Here is a 19,934-nt window from a genome sequence, read left to right as displayed (position 1 = left end):
CTCCCCTCAACTTAAACACACACACACAAAAAATTTCACTCCTTTTTTAGAAATGAATTTTTTGTTAGCTCTATTTCTTAATTTATTTTGATTTATTTGTTTGGAAATAAAAGGAAACGCTATGAAATATTTCAGACTGAAATATTCATTCATTTCATTGGACAAATGTTGACAAGTTCTTCTCTTAGAAACATCTTTGCTTAATTTTCTAATCTGTCCTCAATATCAGCTTCTCATCTTCCATTAAAACAAGAAGTTTCCAAAACATATACGATTTATGCTACACTATTACTAGAGAAAAGTAAAAATTGTTGATCATAATATTTTCCTGATAAAATATCAAGTTTCAATAAAATTTTCTGATTTTTTACGAAAATGTTTGAAATGAAACAATTTGTTTCAAATCAGCATTTGATATAGTGAACATGTTGATAATCAGAAATTTTGAAAATGTTAGTATAACAAAGCAAAATGTTTAATTTCAAATAATAATTTTTAAACAAAATATTTTGTTTTATCAAAACTGTCAAATTGTCCTTTTTTAAAATAAAAAAATATTTAATATTTTGACTTTTCTTCCTTCTTGGGGACAAAAACAAATGTCATATTTTTTAGTGTGCTCTCAATCAATACTTTAACAGATTTCAAGAAAAGTTTAACCTAAGTGCTTCAAATTTGGTTTCATTTTTTAAAAATATCTTAGTGTTACACACTCCGCTGGATTTGGAAATCTCCTCTCCAGAAATGCTCTGTACTAGTATCATTTCTTTAAATGGTTTTACAGAGTGGATTGATCATGGTGGCTTTTGAACACATTTAATGTCAGTTTAGCTTCAAAAGTTGGATTCCCAGGTCATAAATTAAGGGTGGATCCAGTTATTATGCCTCACTCTTCTCAGTATTACTGCTTAATTTAAAGCAGACACACTGAAACAGAATGATAAACCTCTCAAGGAATTCAGTTTTAAGACTGAAAAGTAGAGTCAATTGCTCATACACTCCATTTAAAAGTATTTTGCTATTCACAGAACTAAATGAATATTTCTCTCTCATTCAGATCTACAGACCAAGGCACAGGTACACAAAAGGCCTTACGCAGCTACCAGCAATTCCTTTCCTCTCCTCCAAATGGAGAGGCTGAGACTAGCTCGGACCTCTCCTCACATCATGAAGTGCCTAGGTGCTGATAAGCGGGTCAGCATGGAAGGAGCAGGAATACTGTATCAGGGACAGGGCATGGGAATGGGGGGCTGAAGCCGCTGGGAATGGGGGAGAAGTTGGAGCAGGTAGCAGTAAAAATCTCTGCCAATTACATCAATATAAATGTAGTTTCTGTCTCAATGAGCTCTTTTAGGGAAAGTGTTGACCTTTAATTCCACAGGCAGGAATTTATGATATATCTCTACCAGATTTGATGACTTTGCTAACAACTAGCTAGACATTCTGCCACATTTTCTGTGTGTCTTTGCTTGTTTAGAGGCTCAACTTGAAAAAAATATCCCCAGGCAATCAGAAGATTGAGATAACTGTACAAATTTTTACCTCCAACTCAGTTTACCACAGTTGGAGTCTGAATAAATGCATATAGTAAGCTACCAATTGCTACGACTGGTACCAAAAATCTATTCTCATTTTGTTGTCTATTATTCAGCTCAATTCTTTAAATCTGTTGAAGGAAGCTGTGACCTGCACACATTCAGTACCACTTTAATATCTATTGGTAATAAAAACATCTCAGACCTGGATAACTGAGGGTGAGACTTTTCCACAAAAAACATTACCACAAAAATCTCAAATTAAACACATGGCAGAAAGAGGTCTGTTTTGTACAGTACTCTCCTTTTCTTAATAATAAACACTGAGGCCATTACTAATAATTCTACAAAATAATACAATACTAATATTAGAACCCAATGGTCTACTAAAAAACAAAACAAAAAAATCACTAATCAAAACATCAAAATGAATTTGTAAATCAGGCTAAGGTTTTTAAATCTGTAGTCCTGTGTAACACCTACAGAATTGTTTAGATATTTTGGGGGATAATCATAGCTTTATATAGGTATAAGCTCAGAGATATACACACTGTACCTTTATTTTGGCAGGCCATCCATTGTATGGGTCCTTTGTCATAATTATGTTGACCAACAGAAAATGTGAATACTCGTACCTAAGCAAATTGAAAAGAAGATACACATCATTTTTCTCCACGTCATCAATCAGATGCCACTTTCAGGCAGTGCTACTTGGATGTCTAATTCATTTAAACAGTGTGATAACATTTTAAATTCCAGCACTGCATCCAATACCTTACAATAGCTGCATTAATGTATGTTATATATACACCTTGATGTATTTGATATTTAAATAGTATAAAGACAACTGGGAAGAACACTCATCCATACTCTTAGTACTCTGAGTCGAATACACAGGGTTACTATTTACAAGACATCTAAATACACTTGTTTTGGGGTGTGAATTATCATTTTTGAGCATTTTATTAAATTACCTCACATAATCCTTCTTGAGCACTGTGTTGTCCCCAGGGAGATGTAACATGCATATTTTAGGCAGCAGAAGTCAGTGCAATGCAAAATAAGACTTTCCAAGATATTACAGAATTTTGAAGAGGACCTTTACTCTGAAAGTGAAACTTACAAATAATACACAGAGTAAAGTTTCATTAGACCCAGACCTGCAAAACTCACACTCACTTCAATTGGAGCTCCATGTGTAAGGACCTGTTCAATTAAGCTCTTAAAAACTCTTCTTTAAAATATGCTATTTTGAGGATACAATTTTGTCTTGTTCCATTGGTGCAGCCCACTGACATCCATATCTGCGTACTTGAGAGCAAAATTAGCTACAGAGATGGTCAAAAATTTTCTATCAAGGTATTTTTAAACAGAAAACCCTAATCCTGTTCATAAGACTGAAACACTAGATGAGCAGATAAATTTGTTGTGCAATTATCTGCAGACGTTGATACTGGTAATTCAGGCTAAGGTGTGTGTGATCTCTGTAGCAGTTCTATAAGGAATTTGGAATGATCTCCCTTGACAATGAACAGAAGAGAAATATATCTGAGCTACTGCTCCCCAGGGCTTGTCTTCACTGCCGGAATCAGTCGATTGAAGTTATGTTTTTCCAGCTATTTGAACAAGGTAGCTGAAGTCGACGTAGCTTAGGTCGACTTACCGCGGTGTCTTCACTGTGCTGCATTGATGGAAGACACTCTCTAGTCGACTTACCTTACTCTTCTCAGAGAGATGGAGTACTGGGGTTGACCAGAGAGTGCTCTGTCATCAATTTAACAGGTCTTCACTAGACCCACTAAATTGACACCGGCTGCATTGATCAAAAGTATCAAAGAACAACAATTAAAGCAATTAGGGATTTGTTAATCGCAGTTGACTTGGCAAACTGCTGGAGCATTAGAAAAATCATTCTCAGAATTTTCCTTTATCTACTGATTCATCCAGAACCAGGGAAAATGGACAACTGAAAAGATGAGTTAGCAAGTCAAAGTAGAGGAGTAAGAGTCAAAAATCTATGCAAGATGCTGTCACCCTTGCTCATGCTGAGTTATAATGGGACTACTCACATATTAAGGTACTACTCAAAACCAAGACTGGCCCTTAAAGTAGAAAACTAGAGACATATACTATGTTCAGCACTAAGAGACCAATCAGGAGTACCCTCCAAATTGTGTTAAATGGAACAATCCTATTTTCAGGCAACTGAGTGTATAGGTGTGTTGTACAGAGGTGCATACCTTGTTTTATCATATTTGAATCAGCTGTTATTAACAAACAGCTAATTCTCAGTTTCTTAAACATTGATGACAATAATTAATTAATTAATTTGATTATTTAGCTGTGCATAGCACTTTGCTTACTAGCATGTGAGAAGACAGGCCCTTGCCTCAAAAAGTTTAAAATCTACATTAGATGGAGGACACAAGATAAAAACAACAACAACAAAAAATCCTCCTAGTCATAGTGGGGATAGTAAGGACAGAAAAAAGACAGTGGAGAGAAAGAAGAAGAACTACTGTTATAAGGAGAATGTGGTTTTCCAAGAATCAAAGTAATTTGTTTTGTTTTGCATTTCCCTCCAATTGGACAGGTGCATGCAGGTAAAGGTAAAATGAAGGGCTCTGGCTGCTACAGATATTAAAGATTTCAGGCACTCTAGAAGCTGTTGTAAAGGCAGAGGTTAAGAGCCATTATTAAATGCAATAAAAGCAATGCTTTGGTTATAGATGCTAGTCTTTATGTTTTTTTTCTCCAGTGTGCTACTGGAGTAATGTAAAGCAAGAAATAATTATGTGCTTCCTCTAGTACATGATGTACTGTAAGTATAATACAAAAGAAATGGGCTGATGTGGGTTATTCAGAAAAGTAGTTACATAACTGGAACACAAATTCACATGCACTTTTAGTATATTAAACAAGGCAGGGCAAATTCTTTATTCACAGTTGAGTTCAATGTGGTTGTATGGTATGATGAGATTGAACTTTGGCTATATAGGTTTGCTTGCCTTAGTCAGGGCTGGTGCAACCATTTAGGCAAACTAGGCAGCCGCCTAGGGCGCCTAGCAGTTGGGGGCACCTAAAAGTCCCCTCAGGCGAGGAGGTGGAGTGGAGGTGAGCTGGGTGGAGGGTCGTGTGGGGAGGGCTACCCGCAGTAACGTGGGGGGCGCACAGGGGAACAGCTCCCCGCCCCAGCTTACCTCCACTCTGCCTCCTCCGCTGAGCACATAGCCCAGCTCTAAGTCTCCTCCAATCAGCGCCACAAGCCTGGGCACGGAGGAGAATTAGAGCAGCGCCGGCGTGCTCAGTGAAGGAGGCGGAGCCGAGGTGAGCGGGGGTGGGCTACCCAGGCAGGGTTAGCTTCCGTGGGGGGAGGTCTCCCCAGGCAGGGGTAGCTGCCGTGGCGGGGGGGGGAGAGGGGGGAAGTCTCCCCCGGCAGGGGTAGCTGCCGTGGAGGGGGGGAGGAGAGGGGGGAAGTCTCCCCAGGCAGGGGTAGCTGCCGTGGCGGGGGGGAGATGGGGGAAGTCTCCCCAGGCAGAGTTAGCTGCGGGGGTGCGGGAGTCTCCCCAGGCAGGAGTAGCTGCCGTGGCAGGGGAGGAGGGGGGAAGTCTCCCCAGGCAGGGTTAACTGCCGTGACGGGGGGGAGAGGGGGAAAGTCTCCCCAGGCAGAGTTAGCTGCCGTGGTTGGGGGGGGGAGTCTTCCCAGGTGGGGTTAGCTGCCGTGGGGGGACAGGGGGAGTCTCCCTGGACGGGGTTAGTTGCCATGGGGTGATGGGGGGAGAGGGGTTAGCTGTCACAGTGGGGAGGGTATCTGCTGTGGGGGGGCTCCCCGGGTGGAGGACTGAGTTAGCTGCCATGGGGGGAGGTGGGGGGTGCAAGGTGGAAGTTTCGCCTAGGGCACGAAACTTCCTTGCACTGGCTCTGGCCTTAGTGTAGGTAGGAAACATTTACTCATATTGGCCACAGACCAAAGACCATGGAAGTCAGCAGGAGTCATTCCACAAACTTCAATAGACTTTGTATCAGGCCTGTGTCACTGAGGACAAAGACCCCAAGCTGTAAGCCTATATAGGGTAATAGACCAAAAGATGGCAAATTAAAGGGGAAAGAAATCAAGATCAGCGAGGTAAAGCACGTCCTAGGAAATTACTTTTCACTATTTAATGCAAATAAAAAGACATCTTGTTCACTTTAATTTCTGCTTTTGGTTGTATTTCTTCTATTTAAAGAAGGGAATAATACACTAATTAAACCCATTTTTCTAAATACAAATCTTAAGGCTGCTTTTTTTTCCATGCCACAATGCACAAGCCAGAGAAATGCTATACCCTTTGCAGGCTGCCTCAGTTAAAATTCTGAACATATCTTTCCTTATTATTGCTTTATTCTGTGGGTATGCTTCATAACACAGAAAACAGTGGATTACTGTGAAAAGAAATATGAAGGATGTTTTGATTTTGTTATGAACCAGAAGGCACTTATTTCAAGACACTCCTCAAAATATGTGCACATTAGATTTATGTTGGGAAGAATGTGAGAAAAAGGATGAGATTTTAACTCAGATTATAATAATTATCAGGGTGTGGAAATATCATAGACTGTCTTTCATTAAATCTCTGGTTAGGTCATTTAGGCTGCAATAGTGTGTGTATTGATAACTTACTTCCAAAGTACTGTCTTAATTCATCATTAGGTGCCTAACAAGGTACTTAACCATAAGCCTAAATTTAAGCATGCAATTAGTCCCACTGAAGTCAGTGGAAGTATACATGTGCTTTAAGTAAGGCACATGTTTAAGTGCATTGGGGACTTGAAGCCGCTTTTCTTCCAGTTTCTTCAAAATAAGCTGTTCCTACCTGTCCTCCTCAGCCTTCCATATACTTTTGCAATCAATACTGATCTCTAAGTCCTAACACTCACGCCAACTTAACTTCAATCTGCAACATACTGACTAATTAATTTACAGTCTCATCTAGAAAAGAACAATGGTTTAGTTATCTTTAAAACTCAGTTCACAAAGGACCAGATTCTCAGCTGATCTAAATTGCTGTCACTCCAAAGCATGCAAGTCTCCAGCAGATGATTGTTGATTTACACCTGCTGAGGATTTGGCCCTAAATTATTCTGTTACCTGTTCAGAAAATTTCATTCCAAAGCACTAAGAACAACTTCTTTTCTACCTACATAATATTTCAGTTCACACTGAAAACTCAGAACAAAATTAGGGCCATTAAAGACACTAATCTGGATATTGAGGCAGACAGTCTCCATTGTGTAATTGGGGCCTGATACAATGCCAGCTGAAGTCTTTCCAATGACTTCAATAGATTTTGGATCAGACCCTCGATAATACTTTATTTTTGCCTAGCCTTTTGTTTTAAATAAGACATAATTGGGTAAACTGACTATTTTTTCCCCAAGACAACAATGGGGAAACAAAATAAAATAAAAATTACTCCTGAACTTCCTTGCAAGTGAGATAATTTTATATCAGTTTTACAAATGGGAAACCTCTAATACAAAGAGAATATCTGGCTTGCTTAGTGTTGCATAGACAGTAACTGAAATCGGCATTAATGTGTATACTGAATCAGAATTACTTATATATTAAAATATAGTAGTAAAACACTAGTCTTGAATAAATCTTATGTACAAAAGTGGCTGGAAGACTAATACACTAACTTCACTCAAGTGCACAATAAAGTGTAGACTTTATGGACAGGTAAATTGACATCAGATTCTGATACTCTTAATTTCAATGAGACTATGGCGGAGTAAGGAACTACTCAACATGTGTAAAGATTTCAAAATCAGGCTCTTGATGTCTCACAGAGTGTGGTCTTAGTTGCACCAGTTAGCAGTTCCTACTGTCAAATCCACAGTATGGACAGAATAACACTGTTTGATGATGATTATTAATTGTAATTTATATTACTATAGCACTAAGAGGTTCTGATTGAGATCAGGGCTTCATTGTCCTTGATACTCCACATACATATGGCAAGAGACAGTTCCTGGCCTGATAAGCATTCAGTCTAAACAGGCACAGGACATGGGAGAGAAATTATTATCCCCATTTCACAGGTGGGGAGCTGAGCTGAGCTGAAGAGAAATTAAGTAACTTGTTCAAGGGCACATACTGAGTTTGTAACACAGCCAGAAATTGAACCCAAGCCTTCTGTGTCCAAGTCCAGTGCTTTGACCACAAGATTATTCTTAAAGAAGGCTGCCTGGGACTCAGCTCAGAAAAATTCAAGACAGCTTTCCTAATATAAGTCCTGATAATTAATTTCCTCTGGTTGTTTCAGAATATCAAAGCTTCTAAAGAGTCAAATTATATTAATTAAGGTTTTTATTAATAAAGAACAAAAATATTTTAACACATCCCTATTCAGTGAAGAGAAAATTGGCACAAGACCACTCAAATGTTTCTGGTCAAGTGGCAATAAGAAAGAATGAAATGTGAAGGTTAATATTTGAAGTGCCAATTCACATATATCCCTAAACTCTCTCTTCACTGACAAATTCCTTCAAGTGACTTCCACATCTAAGTGAAAAAGTGTTTTTGACTTTATCCTTCTAGACATTTTAAAAAAATCTGCATTCAATATGAGATATTTTATAGTGCAAAGGCAGAAAATACCATTACACTGTGACCTGAGGAGCAATCTCTATATTAACAATCCTTTACAAATGCAGTTCATATCTTATTACTGCCACCTTGTGGAACAACTGGGGAACTAACATACAACTACCCATTTTTGAACCTGTCAATGGAAAGTGTATGACATCTCTCTCTGTTTTGAAGTTGGTAGTTCTTTCGCGTGACTAATCTTTTTATTATTATTTCAGAAGGATACATAAGAAACACATATTTTCCTACCAATTAAACATTTACTGTTTTTAGCATGCCACTGGATTTGTAAACATAAAAAATCCTTCCCACCAAAGCATTAGATGCTTTATTTTAAGTCCTTCCACTTGTTGGAATGTTTTGCAATATTATTCATAAGCTCAACCATGTCCAGATCAGATGAAACTGGAAAGACTGAACCACAGACAAGTTTGATGATGGTACTAAAAAGTGATATTCTCACAGTCTATTATTCATCAAAACAGTTTGTAATAAAGGTGGCAGTGAGCAGTCTCAGTGGCTGGTCAGGGCATCAAGCTGCACATCTGAAATATTTGAAGACATTCAGTAAAATATATCACATTAATAAAATGGTTATGATTTTACCTTGCTGTGTTTCCACAAATTTCCATTGCCCTGTTTAGATATGCCTTACTAAAGCTGGGCAAAATTTTTCAACCCAAATTTTTTTCAGTGAAAAATAGAAATTCTGCAACACAAAGATTTTGCAAATTTGTGTTTATTTCACTGAATTTGTTCTGGTAAAAAAGGTATTGATTCTTTGATTCAGAATGATTTCTCATTTGATGTTTTCTTTAATTTTATTTGTAAAACATTTTAAAATGCTCAAAATCAAAATGAAATGTTTCATGCAACCCAAAATGAAGTTTGTTTAAAAAACAAACTTTTTGATTTACTGAAAAATTTCAAAATGACTTTTTTTTCTGAACTGAAAAATCCATTATTAGCCTTGGTTATGTGTGAGACAATTATTATTAATGGACAAAATTCCCAGCTGATATAAATCAATATATCCCCACTGACTTCAATCACAATTACACTGATATGAACAAGCTGGAGATATAGCCCTTGAAATCCTCACTCAGTTTGGACTCCATCCCAGATAAGCCCAGACTACTGCTGAAGATAAATTAACAATATCTAGATTTGGCTCACTGATAATAACAATGTAATAAAATATTATTGATAATAAGCACACCATGTCCTCTGTTCGCCAGTCTCTCCTTGTATTTGATCCTTCAATCAGCCGGATTTATCACCTTAAACATTTCCAATTGCAGATCTAAAAAGAGGCTTATTTCATTAAGATTCACTGGAGAATCAAACTGAAGGACAGCGTGGGATAGCAGGAGTAGTTAATTATTTTTTTTCAAGGTCCAAATTTCTTGGTTAAGGTATAGTCAAAGTTCAATCTCCAGAGAAAATACCTTAAAACCCCCAACAATAATGATAATAATAAGTACATAAAAAGATTTTGGGGTCCATTCAAAAGCATCTGGTGGTCTGGATTTGGCCTGCAGTGTGCCTATAGACTACCCTGGGATAGGGGCAGGATAAAAACTCTGTGTACAATAGTAGGAATGGGAATTCCCAGTGATGTGCAGAAGGGGATTCTTGAGGGCTCTTGAGACACTCATGTTATAATTCACCCACCAAAACTGTAGGTTGGGATGATTTCCCTTCCTCTGATGGAATATGGTCTCAGCAGCATCATGTTTAGCCCATCCTACCAGTCAACTACACAGTGGCAGTGATGGAATGACACAGTGTTAAACGAGCACTCTTGAGCTGCCCATATGTTTCCCAAAGTGGAGCCTGAGAACTCCTCAGGAAAGGATGGTCTTGTGGATAAGGACCTGAACTCAGAAGACCTCAATTCAATTCCTGGTATTGCCATTACTCTCTAAATATAGCTAAATTGTCTCACTCAGGGATGATTTACACCTGTATCTCTCAATATTTCTGAAGAGTAAAGCATTGGCCTGTAGATGGGATTAGATTTCAGAAGCTGCTCATATCTGCCCTACAAACCCACCATCCCCACTTCAAATTATAGAAGCGGAACACTGTTCCATATTATCAGCATATTTTTTTCAGGAACAATGCACAGACATTTTAAAAGTTTACTAATCTAATTTTGTTTACCCAAAACCTCTTTCCTTGTATATAATTAACATAAAATATTTCTTTGTTTAAAGAAAACAAGTTAATAGATTTCCCATATCCCTCTCCTCTATATGAGCACATGCGGTCTGATACTCGAGTTTGATCACAAAATAAAGGGGAATTTTTTTGGGAGCTCCTTGTTATAAAGTGGATGAGTATATCAAAACTACTGAAAAAGTAGATGAATTTGTACATCCTCAGTTTTATGTTCCTCTCACTGCAACTGCCTATAACCATACTCAAGTAAAGCTTTCTCCACAGCTTGATGGAGATCTCCACATAGACTAAGAAAAGGGGCCACCATCCATGGCAATTCTGGAATAAAGATAGGAGATCTTATGAAATGTTTTGATAGAACAGAATTTGATTACAATGACTTTGGAAGTTGGCCAGTTTAGTTAAGGTGATTTTCATTGTTCATACTACAATATTAAGACTTTTCCCTTTTTTTGACCTCATCAATCTCAGGGAAGAACCATTACCTATAAGACTGTCATTTTATACGGCTGAGGATAGTAGGATAATTTCAATATCCCATTGAATATTATTTTCTTGCTTGCTTCCATCAAGGTCCTCCTCCAGCTATTGTGATCAATTCATTTATGAATGCAAATAGACTGCTCTCTGGAAATACTCTACTGTTCTCTTTTGTATCGTTACTCTTTCAGCTTTCCACTCCCATTACTCTGCTTCTCACAGCATGGAATGTTTGATTGCAATGAAATGTTTCAAATGCCAAAGGGTTGCATTAGAATAGGAGGGGGAAAACACTATATGAAATTCTCATTTCCGAGCAGAGTCTATTTACAGGAAATATTTGCCTCTCTAATTATCAGTTACACAAAGTTCAAGTCTAATTTCACAATGGTCAAATCTCCAAAGATTAATGAAAATGTGACTCCGAGGAAAGGAAAAGCAGTGAGAGAAATGTAAAAGTAAATGGCTTGGTGATGTGGGCAAATGATTAATATCTCACTAGATAGGCAAACATCAGATTTAAAGCTTCTTTTCTTGCTGGTACCATATTGCCCGTGGATTGTAAAAGTTTCAGAACAGCATCCCATAAGTGAGGGTTCAGAATGAAATTGCAGCCTGAAGTTTGAATGTCTGTCCTTTGTTAGTTTAAATGAAACCCTCGCCATTTTCTTTATAGCATGTGGGATTAATGACGAAGCTCAATTGTTCCATTCACACACACAATAGTATTTCTTGCAACACCCCTACTCTTTTTTCCTCTTCTTATTTAACATCCAACTAAGCTGACATTACACCCCAATCCACCAACCCGCCTGTTTCCAATCCAGTCCCCTACGTACTCCATTCTTGTTTCCCTTCTTTGACCCCAATGTGCTTTTACCTTTAATCCCTTAAAATGTAGCCTCAGGTGGTTGGCACTTTCTTTAATGGGTTTTCTTTTACAGAGCCCTGATATGAATTCAAGAGCTCTGTTAACAGGGAAAATCCAGACTGCCAGCAAATTTGCAACTTCTGTTAGAGTTTTAAAAATGAACACTTTGGAAGGGGGATTGGGCAGAGGAGTTTGTATTATGTTGCCTGAAGTGCTTTGCTTTTCCTTTCTATGTTCTATATTAAAATATATGACTTTAATAGTATTTCAATGTCATCATTTTCCAGTTAGTATTTTCGTGAGTATAAAAAGAGAAAATGGAAGTAAGTACTGTATATCAGAGAAGTCTCAAACATATTTTTTTGAGATTGTGCTGAGCACAATTTGACTTCACTTCATTTATAGTTAAAACATTTCCAGTCTTGATACAACTACATCCACAGCTGCTACCCACTGTCAGCAGTTGTTATATTTCCTAGTGTATCTGAAGAATTGAGTCATAAATTCACACATGTAATACGGAATGCTCTTCGCAATTTAAAATAAAGGCAATACTATGCAGGCTAGCTAAAGTTGCTTGTAAAACTATATTTTATTTGTCTAGATTAGGTCAAAGGACAACAAAACTGCATCCAAAATCTCAAGATTCCTTCTATGCATCCACTACAAGAACAGTTGAAGTTGTGGCATCAACATTACAGATATAGAAATTTAGACTTTATCTATAGTAGGAATGGTTTAGAATAATAAAATGAATCTTGCCACAGGACAGATGGGGACCAGGTAATTCTCACTGTGAGGTCCTTTCCATCCTAAATTATGCATATTTTCAATTACTTTAAGAAAAAATATCTATTGATCTTTGACTATTAGTGGCCTGTGATGGGATGTTAGATGGGGTGGGATCTGAATTGCTACAGAGAATTCTTTCCTGGGTGGTGAGTCTTGCCCACATGCTCAGGGTTTAGCTGATCACCATATTTGAGGTCAGGAAGGAATTTTCCTCCAGGGCAGGTTGGCAGAGGCCCGGGGGCAGGGCGGTGGGGTGTTCGCCTTCTTTTGCAGCATGGGGCACGGGTCACTTGCTGGAGGATTTGCTGCACCTTGAAGTCTTTAAACCATGATTTGAGGACTTCAATGGCTTAGACGTAGGTTAGAGGTTTGTTGCAGGAGTGGGTGGGTGAGATTCTGCAGCCTGTGTTGTGCAGGAGGTCAGAACAGATGATCATATTAGTCCATTCTGACCTTAAAGTTTATGAGTCTTTTCATTTTCTGGTAAAGAAGAGATTATACCTTATCCTGCAATCAAAACTCCAATTAACTTAATTATAAGTGTTGCCTGAGGCCTCAATTCTGCAAACACTTTTGTACATGCTCAACTTTACAAGCATGAAAGCTAAGGATCAGGGCCTGATTAATGACAGCAGGATAGGGCCCTATATTTAAATCAAATCTTAGTTGACGAAACATAAATCTTGTTTCAACATGATGTGATGTGAAGTAGCAGAGGTTTTATCCATCCCCCCAAATGATTCAGGGTTATTTAATGAAAAAACTGAAAATCCTGTTCAATCTTAACTACCAATAGATTATAATTGATAACATCTCATTTAGCTCAGCTTTGAACTTTAATGGAAGAATTGTGTCTGCTACTTTCTCAAATGGTAATTAATGAAGATATTTACTATGTTTCCAGCTATTTTATTTTAAAAAATTACAATAAATATTCTGCAGAGTCTAAGATTGAAACACAAATAACTATTTCTTAATTTTTTCAAATATGCTTTTCACAAAACATGGGACATGTTCTGGGGAAACGTCTGTTAGTCTATAAGGTGCCACAGGATTCTTTGCTGCTTTTACAGATCCAGACTAACACGGCTACCCTCTGATACTTGACACCATGCAAGGCACTGCATTTAGCCGTATGGAATGGAAATCCATCAACCTCATGAAGAAACTTGCACAAATACAGACAGATATCATCTTCCTTTCCAAATGCAAACGGATGGACATCATACCAAATGGACTAAAGGTAAAAAATCCACTGCTATCTACATACTACACAGACCACAGTGAGAGATTATGTCATACTCTATCAAAAAAACTGAGGAACCACCTGATCAGCATCCTATACAGCAAACAGGAAAACATCAAAAAAGAGCTCTCCAACCTGGAGACTCTCATTAATAACCAAACTTCTATACAAACGGACTTCACTAGAATAAGACAGGAGATCTACATTACTCACTTCACCTCTCTTCAAAGGAAAAAGGACTGTAAGCTGTCTAAACTCCTACCTGCCACATGGGGCCACAACAGTGGTACCGCTAACCCACCCAGCAATATCGTCAATCTATCCAACTACACACTCAGCCCAGAAGAAAAGTCTGTCCTATCTCGGGGACTCTCTTTCTGCCCTGCCACCCCCACCAACATGATACAGTTCTGTGGCGATCTGGAAGCCTACTTTCGCCGTCTCCGACTCAAAGAATACTTCCAGGACAACACTGAACAGTGCACTGATACACGGGTGCCCTCCCACCAACAGCACAAGAAAAAAAACTCCACATGGACTCCTCCTGAGGGTCGAAATGACAGCCTGGACCTCTACATTGAATGCTTCCGCCGGCGTGCACAGGCAGAAATCGTGGAACAACAACATCGCTTGCCTCACAACCTAAGTCGTGCAGAACGCAATGCCATCCACAGCCTCAGAAACCACCCTGACATTATCATCAAAGAGGCTGATAAAGGAGGTGCCGTTGTCATCATGAACAGGTCTGACTATCAAAAGGAGGCAGCCAGACAACTCTCCAATACCAAATTCTACAGGCCACTTCCCTCAGATCCCACTGAGGAATACACTAAGAAACTACAGCATCTACTCAGGACACTCCCTACACTAACACCAGAAGAAATCAACATACCCCTAGAGCCCCGACCAGGGTTATTCTATCTACTACCCAAGATCCACAAACCCGGAAATCCTGGACGCCCCATCATCTCGGGCATTGGCACTCTCACTGAAGGACTGTCTGGATATATGGACTCTCTACTCAGACCCTATGCCACTAGCACTCCCAGCTATCTCCGCGACACCACTGATTTCCTGAGGAAACTACAATGCATTGGTGACCTCCCAGAAAACACCATCCTAGCCACCATGGATGTAGAGGCTCTCTACACAAACATCCCACACACAGATGGAATACAAGCTGTCAGGAACACTATCCCTGATGATGCCACAGCACAACTGGCTGCTGAGCTCTGTGCCTTTATACTTACACACAACTATTTCAAATTTGATGACAATATATATCTCCAGATCAGTGGCACTGCTATGGGCACCCGCATGGCCCCACAATATGCCAATATCTTCATGGCCGACCTGGAACAACGCTTCCTCAGCTCTCGTCCACTCACACCCCTTCTCTATCTACGCTACATTGATGACATCTTCATCATCTGGACCCATGGGAAGGAGACTCTGGAAAAATTCCACCATGATTTCAACAGCTTCCACCCCACCATCAACCTCAGCCTGGACCAATCTACACGGGAGGTCCACTTTCTTGACACCACGGTGCAAATAAGTGATGGTCACATTAACACCACCCTATATCGAAAACCCACCGACCGCTATGCCTACCTTCATGCCTCCAGCTTCCATCCCGGGCACATCACACGATCCATTGTCTACAGCCAAGCACTGAGGTACAACCGCATCTGCTCTGACCCCTCAGACAGAGACCAACACCTACAAAATCTCCACCAAGCATTCTCAAAACTACAATACCCGCACGAGGAAATAAGGAAACAGATCAACAGAGCCCGACGTGTACCCAGAAGCCTCCTACTGCAAGACAAACCCAAGAGAGAAACCAACAGGACTCCACTGGCCATCACATACAGCCCCCAGCTAAAACCCCTCCAACGCATCATCAAGGATCTACAACCCATCCTGGACAATGATCCCACACTTTCACAGGCCTTGGGTGGCAGGCCAATCCTTGCCCACAGACAACCTGCCAACCTGAAACATATTCTCACCAGCGACTGCACACCACACCATAATAACTCTAGCTCAGGAACCAATCCATGCAACAAACCTCGATGCCAACTCTGCCCACATATCTACACCAGCGACACCATCACAGGACCTAACCAGATCAGCCACACCATCACTGGTTCATTCACCTGCACATCCACCAATGTAATATACGCCATCATATGCCAGCAATGCCCCTCTGCTATGTACATCGGCCAAACTGGACAGTCTCTACGGAAAAGGATAAATGGACACAAATCAGACATTAGGAATGGCAATATACAAAAACCTGTAGGAGAGCACTTCAACCTCCCTGGCCACACTATAGCAGACCTTAAGGTGGCCATCCTGCAGCAAAAAAACTTCAGGACCAGACTTCAAAGAGAAACTGCTGAGCTTCAGTTCATCTGCAAATTTGACACCATCAGCTCAGGATTGAACAAAGACTGTGAATGGCTTGCCAATTACAGAACCAGTTTCTCCTCTCTTGGTTTTCACACCTCAACTGCTAGAACAGGGCCTCATCCTCCCTGATTGAACTGACCTCGTTATCTCTAGCTTGCTTGCTAGCACACATATATATACCTGCCCCTGGATATTTCCATTACATGCATCTGAGGAAGTGGGTATTCATCCACGAAAGCTCATGCTCCAAAACGTCTGTTAGTCTATAAGGTGCCACAGGATTCTTTGCTGCTTGTGTTTGCTAACAAAATGTGCAGCATGGAAGCATCCCCAGCAAAGATGCAATTGCTACAAACACAGCAGTTAGCAAGCACAATACTTTGTTGTCCACTGATGCTAAAAGGAACCTTTAAAAATAAAAAAAATGTAATTCTTCATAAAAGGTGTTTTCAGCACATATTCCAGATTAATTCTTTGTTCTATGTGGGTGAAATTCATGCCTGTGCAGGGAACCAGGACCAGGACCATGAGCCACACACATCTCACTTAAGCCCTTGAAATAGGCTTAAAAACGTGGATATATAATATTATGTAAATTTAGATACAAGGCTAATGTGAATATGAATTCAAGTAAAATAATTAACTTCAAAACGCTGAACAGAGAATTAGACATAATGAAGATACAGTGGGCCAGATTCAGAAGTAGCTCTATTGGTTTCACAGAGCTCTCTGATGATATATAGCAGTTGAGGATATGGACCAGAAACTCCCCATACATGTCCGTCCTTTCCATTTAATGCCAGCATTCTGTAGCTGATGCTAACCTTCATGAACAACAGATTTTCAGTTCACTGTAGTGGATTATTATTTGTTATATGCAGCGTTGTTGAAACCGTGTTGGTCCCAGTATATTAGGGAGACAAGGGGGGTGAGGTAATATCTTTTATTGGACGCTTGTCTCCCTCACTAACAGAAGTTGGTCCAATAAAAAGATATTACCTCGCCCAGCTTGTGCCTCTATTATTTGTTAAACACAGAATGAAATCCTGGCTCCACTGAATTCAATGGGAATTTTGCTACTGACTTCAATGGCGATCAGGATTTCACCCATACAGCACACTTGGAGTTTATAACACTACATTTGACATGCAGCTTGACCTTTCCTGCGATGTCTCCATTTCTTCTACAGACTTCTTTAAAAAGAAGATTTCAGCTGGGCATAGCACTCTAGTGATGACTCACCAACATTAGTCTGCAGTGCAGGGAGCATTTCCTCTTGTGTATATTGAATATTATAAAATGTCCTTGTGCATTCTACTCTTATGGATTGTGTTTTACTAACTGTTGGTGAAAGGCTGTCATGGGTCAAATCTTAAATTATTTTCTGGTCAGTGGTTTGTAGCATTACTGCCAATATATTCCCTATTACCGATTGTTTTTTCTAATTCGCTTTTAATTAGGTCTTTGCCTATAAACCTTGCATGTGTGTCATCTGAATTGCCTGTCTCTTATTTTTCCCTGTTCTATTCCTGAAACTATTCAAATAATTTAGAATGATATCCTGGCTCTACCAAAGTCAATGGCAAATACCATTTCAGTGGAACCAGGATTTGACCTTTAAAATATTTATCACTTTCTAAAGTATTATTTTGTTATTTTCTAAATCAGGTACCCATCTAACTACATCACCCATTCTACATAAAAATTGGGTAGCCATCCATACCCATGCTACCATCTGTGGATGTAAAAATGAACACTGAGTCGAGAACTTTTTAATCCTGTATCTTTCTATGGAAATTGTCTCCATTCCTTTCTTTTTTTTTTTTTTAAATATTGAGGTAAACAAGCGTGTGCTTTTCTATAGATGATCATCAAAATGTCTTAGGACCCTCTTTTATTTTAACATTTTACTCTCCTGTATAAGTCTCTCATTCTTCCCTTTGCTTTTCTTACGTTTTGCATCATTTTAACATTCTACAGCTTTTCTTTATGCTCCCCGTTCAACCACATTAATGAGTCAGGAATTTATTTGTCTTGTTTTCTGATCTTTATCATCCTTATTTTCTTTGACCTCATCTAGTTATAATATCCCAGTTTAGTTCTCGTATAAGTTTGCACTGTTCAAGTGTTTTGATTTAAGTTAGGTTTTCTCCATCATGTTGCTTCCTGTGATCAACCATTTTACAGTAAAAGCCTCTGGAATTATTTTTTATTAATGATAATGATTCTTATTCTCAACTATATTTCTTACAGGACATAATGCTCTTGAATCAATCACATGCTCTCCTTTTCCTAAAAAACAACTCTTCCTAAACCCCTGGATCCTCTAAGCTGTTCATGATGATAGGCTCCTATGCCCATGCAGAGCCCCACTAAAGACAATGGGGACACTCCTAGGCACACCATCTTGGACCATCAGAGCTTTAGAAAGTATGTTATATTTGTTGATAGTAATGAATATGAATCAGAAGTATGAAATTATAGAAAACTGATACGGGAAGCAAAAGGACACAAGAAGAAATCTATGGCAAGCAGCATTAAGGACAACAAGAGTTGTAAAATATATTAGGAACAATGGTATTGATCCATTACTAGATGGAAATGGTAGAATTATCAATAATAATGCAGAAGAAGCAGGTGCATTCAGTTAATATGTCTGTTCTGTATTGAGGGAAAAAACAAATGATATAATCTCATCATATGGTAATGATAACACTCTTTCCATTTCACAAGTAACTCAGGAGGATGCAAAACAGAAGATACGAATGTTAGACATTTTAAAATCAGCATACCAAGAAAACTTACATCCAAGAGTTTTAAAAGAGCTGGCTGAGGAGATCGCTGGACATTAATGTTGATTTGCAATAAGTCTTGGAGCACTGGAAAAATTCTAGAAGACTGGAAGAAAGCTAATGTTTTGCCATTTTTTTAAAAGGGTACCTGGGATGACCCAGGTAATTACAGGCCTGTTAGCATGACATCAATCCCGGGCAAGATAATGGAGCGGCTGATACAGGACTCAATTAATAAAGAACTAAAGCAGGGTGTGACGGGGCAGCTGCCCTCACTGACTGGCAAAAGGTTAATAGCAGCCCTTGGAGCGGCTGCGCAGAACCCAGCCGATCAGAGGAAGCTTAGAAGCAACCAGTGAGGGACAGGCTGGGCCCTATGAGAAAGGCTGCAAGGCAGAGAGGAGCTCAGTCTCTCCCTGGAACTTGAGGGAGAAGGACTTTCTGCCTGTAGAGAGAAGTACCTAGGACAGAGCAGTGTTGGGCAGGGTCAGGGGAGAAAGCAGAGCTCCAGTCTAGCTGGCTCCCAGACTGTGGCCTTGATACAGGGGCCGCGTAGGTGACGGGGCATGGGGAAGTGGCACAGGGAAAGCAGGCACTGGCAGAGGGGAAGGAGAGGCAGTGAGTGGCTGCCAGCTATAGGGTCCCTGGGTGGGGGCCTAGAGTAGGAGGAGGGCCTGCCCTCCTCACCCACCCCCCTTTGCCCCTCTGGCTGCCGAAGGAAGTGGCTAGGCAAAGGACTGCAGTTTGCCCCTAAGTGAGGGGCTGGAGTAGGGGCTGGAGTTTGCCCCTGCGATGAGAGGCCGGGCAAAGGACTGCCAGTTCCCCCAGAAGTGGGGAGACAACGGAGTTGGGGCACAGCCAGAGGGCCATGCCCTGAAGAAGAGGCCGGTCCCTGAGATACGTGGGTCCCCACAGATGGCGGAGATGATGGAGAAGCAGCGATGGAGAGTGAGACACCACAAGAGAAGGGCGCCCTGCTGAT

The 19,934-nt window shown here is 39.9% G+C and overlaps 1 protein-coding gene across 4 annotated transcripts in view; it reads right to left on the bottom strand.

Moving 5' to 3' along the window:
- The window catches only part of CACNA2D1 (calcium voltage-gated channel auxiliary subunit alpha2delta 1), a 613,296-nt gene that overhangs the window by 101,211 nt on the left and 492,151 nt on the right, over positions 1–19,934 (bottom strand). For all 4 annotated transcript variants that reach the window (XM_050936798.1, XM_050936799.1, XM_050936801.1 and 1 more), the window contains exon 12: positions 2,092–2,170. In XM_050936798.1, the coding sequence (XP_050792755.1) occupies positions 2,092–2,170 (79 nt within the window). The remainder of the gene's footprint in view (positions 1–2,091; positions 2,171–19,934) is intronic.

This window comes from Gopherus flavomarginatus, chromosome 1 (genome assembly GCF_025201925.1).
Source record: "Gopherus flavomarginatus isolate rGopFla2 chromosome 1, rGopFla2.mat.asm, whole genome shotgun sequence".
NCBI lineage: Eukaryota > Metazoa > Chordata > Testudines > Testudinidae > Gopherus > Gopherus flavomarginatus.
This window is presented reverse-complemented; position numbering and strand designations above follow the sequence as displayed.